Here is a 4,323-nt window from a genome sequence, read left to right as displayed (position 1 = left end):
CAAAAGTTGACGAAACGAAGTGTTATAAGTTTAGGAAAAGATTCAAGACAATAGATTAAATCGTGATTATTTTTAGCTGTTAGCATTTACCAGATTCTGAATGATAGTAATTTCACGGAAATTACGGAAAATTTATCAGTTGACTCAACTTCTAAGGAAAACTTCCAGCCTAGTTCTAATACTAAGGGTAACTTATGTTATAATATATTCTGTGAAATTCTTGTAATTCAGATGGTTAGTTTACATATCCTATAATGAAAATGATAAGTGAAAGTAAAATACAGCATTATTTTATTAAACTACATTAGCCATTCTTTTAGTGTATTACGACTGTACGATTATTATCTCGTCTTCAGAAATATAATTGAATGTCGATTATGTCATAATTCGAGGCAGGAAGTTAATAAATTTGAATATATTTGATTACAATGAAGTAAAGGATTCACACTGCTATAGGGCCTACATGGTCCTAGGCTCCTAGCCTAGCCCAGCATTCACGAATCGAGTGCACGATGAGCCATTCCTGTTCGATTCCTGTCAGCTACCAGACCAGTCTACCACGCGACGCGGTTGTGTGTAGATCTCCGAGTCTGTTGGCTGTTAATTGCTTAGTGCAGTAGACACTGAATTACTGAGCAGCTGAGCTTATTAGTTGTGGTTTTCGTCTTGCACTGATTTACAGGGATGGTGTAAGTTGATTTTTTTCTACTTAAAAATGTACATAGGCTACTATAAGATTATAAGAAGCTGTGGAAGGAAGAATAAAATAGTGTGAAAATATCTGGTCTGTTGTAATGCTAATATGCAGTTTTATGCTTCTGTGATCTGTGTGCTTGTTTATGCTGTCTTCCCTGTTTATGAAAGTAACTGATGGTGGTTTATCATATTTGATCACATAGGCCGGGTTGATCATGGAACGCTACCTGTTACCCAAGATTCCCAAGAAGAGGCTGCGAGATGATGATCCTCCTACAGACACACCTGCTGTTAATGAGGACCTGGACAGTGGTGATCGTGATTGTGAGTCTGCAGCCTTACTAGGTGAGGCTAGTGCAGAACCCCAGCCACAAGAGGGCACTTCTCACACCCATGGTGAGAAACTACTACCTGGACCCAAGGACCTGAGCCAGCTTCCAGATAGTGGTCCCACCTGTCCAGACTTGAAGAGATACCCAGCCACAGAATACAGTGGCCAGTCAAGGTCATTCAACAAGAACTGGCGTGATCATCATTCGTGGCTGGAGTACTCCACGACCCTAGATGCTGCATTCTGCTTTGCATGTCGTCATTTCGGTCATGTACACTTAAGCAAATGTGAGAAGTCCTTCACCCATGACGGCTTTCGGAACTGGAAGAAGGCAACCTCATCTCTGAAGTCTCATGATAATTCAGCAGGACACAAGTTTTCTATGCAAGCTTGGGCAGAGTTTAAGATGCAGAAAACAACAGGTTCTAGGATCCTACATGCTTTTAATACCAACCATGAAAAAACTGTAAAGGAAAACAGACATTACATTAGAGCAGTAATACACTTACTGCTCTACACAGCCTGCCAAAATGTTGCCCAAAGAGGTCACAAGGAAGACACTGATTCTGGCAACAAAGGTAACTTCTTGGAACTGCTGGACCTGATTTCCAGGTATGATGACACTGTCAAAAAGAAACTGAGTGGTGGTCCTGGCAATGCTAAATATACGCACCACGATATCCAAAATGAACTGCTCGCCATCATAGCTTCAATAATCAGAGAGGACATCAGCAACGAGGTCCTAAGAGCAGAGCATTTTGCCCTAATGGTGGATGAGACCAAGGATGTCAGCAAACAAGAACAGCTGTCCATTGTGGTGAGGTATCTCCACAAACAGAGCCTTCATGAGGTGTTCCTTGACTTCACAGCAGCCGAGGGTCTGGATGCAGACTCATTGCTCAACAAGATCTTGGAGACCCTGGACAAATGTGGTATTGACCACAACGCCTGCATTGGCCAGTGCTACGATGGAGCTGCAGTCATGTCAGGGCACATCAGTGGTATACAGGAGAGGTTTAGGAGAAAGGTACCACAGGCTGTGTATGTCCACTGTTATGCTCACAGGCTCAACCTTGTGCTCGTTGATTGTGTACACAATATCCAGGATGCAGCAGAGTTTTTTGTGGCTATACAGAGCTTGTACAAGTTCTTCTCTACGTCAGTAGTACATGAAGAATTTATAAAGGTGCAAAAAGAATTAAATCCCACAAGGCAGCACAAAGAGTTGAAGCAACTGTCTGACACAAGATGGACCTCCCAACATGCTGCTTGTCTAGCAGCGAAAAGAACCCTACCTGCCATAGTGACAACCTTGAAACGTCTCATGGAGGGAGACAATGCACACAGAGCCACTGAGGCAAAGGGCCTGTGCATCCTGCTAGGTCAGCAATTTGTGACAATTCTGATGGCCATGGAAAAAGTGTTACTGATGACCAAACAACTGTCAAACCACCTCCAGTCACATGACCTTCAGCTGGCCTCTGCAGAGGACTTGATGCAGTCTGTCATGTCTGGACTGACAGGAATGAGGACTGCTGCCTGGAAGGAGTTAGAGGAGGCTGCTGAGGATTTGTGCAAGGTAGTTGGGATACGCACTGAGACTGAGCGTCCAGGTAGACAACGATCTGCTCCCAGACACCTGGATGAATTCATCATAACATCCAGTACAGGTCAGAGGGATGGAGCTATACCAGATGCCAGGAGAAGGACCTTCTATGCCATCATAGATAGAATGCTCAATGAGCTGAGCAGGCGATTTTCATCTGATGCCTGTAATGTTCTGATGGGTGCTGCTGCCTTGAATCCTAAGCACATTACATTTCTGGACAAAAAAGGGCTGTCAGGAATGGCAGCCAGTTATGGAGTGGCAGAGGGTGATCTTGCAGTGGAGGTCCACCAATTGACAAGACTAATAGCTAAGAAGAGAGACAATGGCCTGGAAGTGTCCACACCACTTGAGCTCGCAGCCATGCTGGAGCCATACAAGGACACCTTTATAGATCTGTATAAACTTGTATGCATTGCAGTGACCCTCCCTGTCACCTCAGCTGCCTGTGAGAGGAGCTTCTCATGTCTGAAACTCCTCAAGACATACTTGAGGAACAGCAGTGGCAACAACCGCACCAGCAACCTTGCTGTAATATCAATTAATTCTAGGAGGGCTAAACAGCTGAACATTGATGCCATTATAGACACATTTGCTGCCAATCACCAGAACAGGTGCATAGTTTTAAAGTAACGTGACAGTCATTACACCCTGATTTAAAAATTCTTCTGATTCTTCAGATTGTATTAACTTCATAACATAGAATTTTTTTCTGTCATGTTAACTGCTTGCTTACACATGATGTCTAAATTAATTGAGTTAAACTTCAATCTTATGGAATAAACTGGAAATAATAAATGTTATTATGTTGCGTATACATTAATCTGAATTTCCTTGCTAGTTTTATGTCTTTCATTTGGCAGAATTTTTGATGAGATAAGAAATGTTATACATTAACACCGCAGTTTCAAAGAGTACAGGTGTCTAAAATGAACCTCAGTACATTCGGATATTATGAATATGTACATACCAGTTTTCCATCAACACTTCAGTTTGATGACATTTTGTGAAGCCCCCCCACATTTTACCCCAGCCCCTCCTCAGCCCCCCCAATGAAAATTTCCTGGTGCCGCCACTGCATGACAGTATTGTGATACCAACTCTAACATATGGAAGTGAAGCTTGGACGTTGTTGGAAGGACACAAGTCAAGAGTGAGAGCAGTGGAAATGAGTTATTTAAGAGAAGCCTGTGGAGTCACATGGAGAGACAGGCTGACGAATGAGGATATAAAGGAGCGTTGTGGTGTTGATGTGGATGTAATAGGAAGCGTTATGAGGAACACACTGAGGTGGTTTGGCCATGTGGAGAGGATGGACGGTGAAAGACTGACGAAGAGAGTGTATGTGAGTGAGGTGGAGGGGGGAAGAGAGAGGGGGAGGCCGAGGATGAGATGGAGGGATGGGGTGGAGAGGTATATGAGAGAGGGGGGTGTGAGTTGGGAGCAGGGCAGTGAAATGGCGGGGGACAGGGCGACTTGGAGGTGATTTGTTTGTGGCCATCCCAAACGGGATTGAGGCGTCTGGCAATAGATAGATAGATAGAACTTTCAGATTCCTCCTCCTACACACTGTCCCAAATTCATTCACCAAACCTTGCAACTCTCATTCATCTTCACTCAACAATACTGTATCATCAGCAAACAGCAACACCGGAAGCTTCCAAATGCTTAACATAATGTCTGAATTAAT

The 4,323-nt window shown here is 43.6% G+C and overlaps 1 protein-coding gene across 1 annotated transcript; it reads left to right on the top strand.

Moving 5' to 3' along the window:
* The first annotated feature begins 911 nt into the window (after positions 1–911).
* On the top strand, positions 912–3,266 carry LOC145408224 (zinc finger MYM-type protein 1-like). Its single transcript, XM_080278979.1, has one exon. The coding sequence runs from the start codon at positions 912–914 to the stop codon at positions 3,264–3,266; it is 2,355 nt and encodes a 784-aa protein (XP_080135105.1).
* Positions 3,267–4,323: the final 1,057 nt, after the last annotated feature.

This window comes from Coenobita brevimanus, chromosome 76 (assembly GCF_032717465.1).
Source record: "Coenobita brevimanus isolate Jiangsu-jjx chromosome 76, ASM3271746v2, whole genome shotgun sequence".
Taxonomy (NCBI): domain Eukaryota; kingdom Metazoa; phylum Arthropoda; class Malacostraca; order Decapoda; family Coenobitidae; genus Coenobita; species Coenobita brevimanus.
This window is presented reverse-complemented; position numbering and strand designations above follow the sequence as displayed.

Bases quoted from the DNA above. Each gene is read 5' to 3' on its own strand.
- LOC145408224 (XM_080278979.1), top strand. From the start codon at position 912: ATGGAACGCTACCTGTTACCCAAGATTCCCAAGAAGAGGCTGCGAGAT.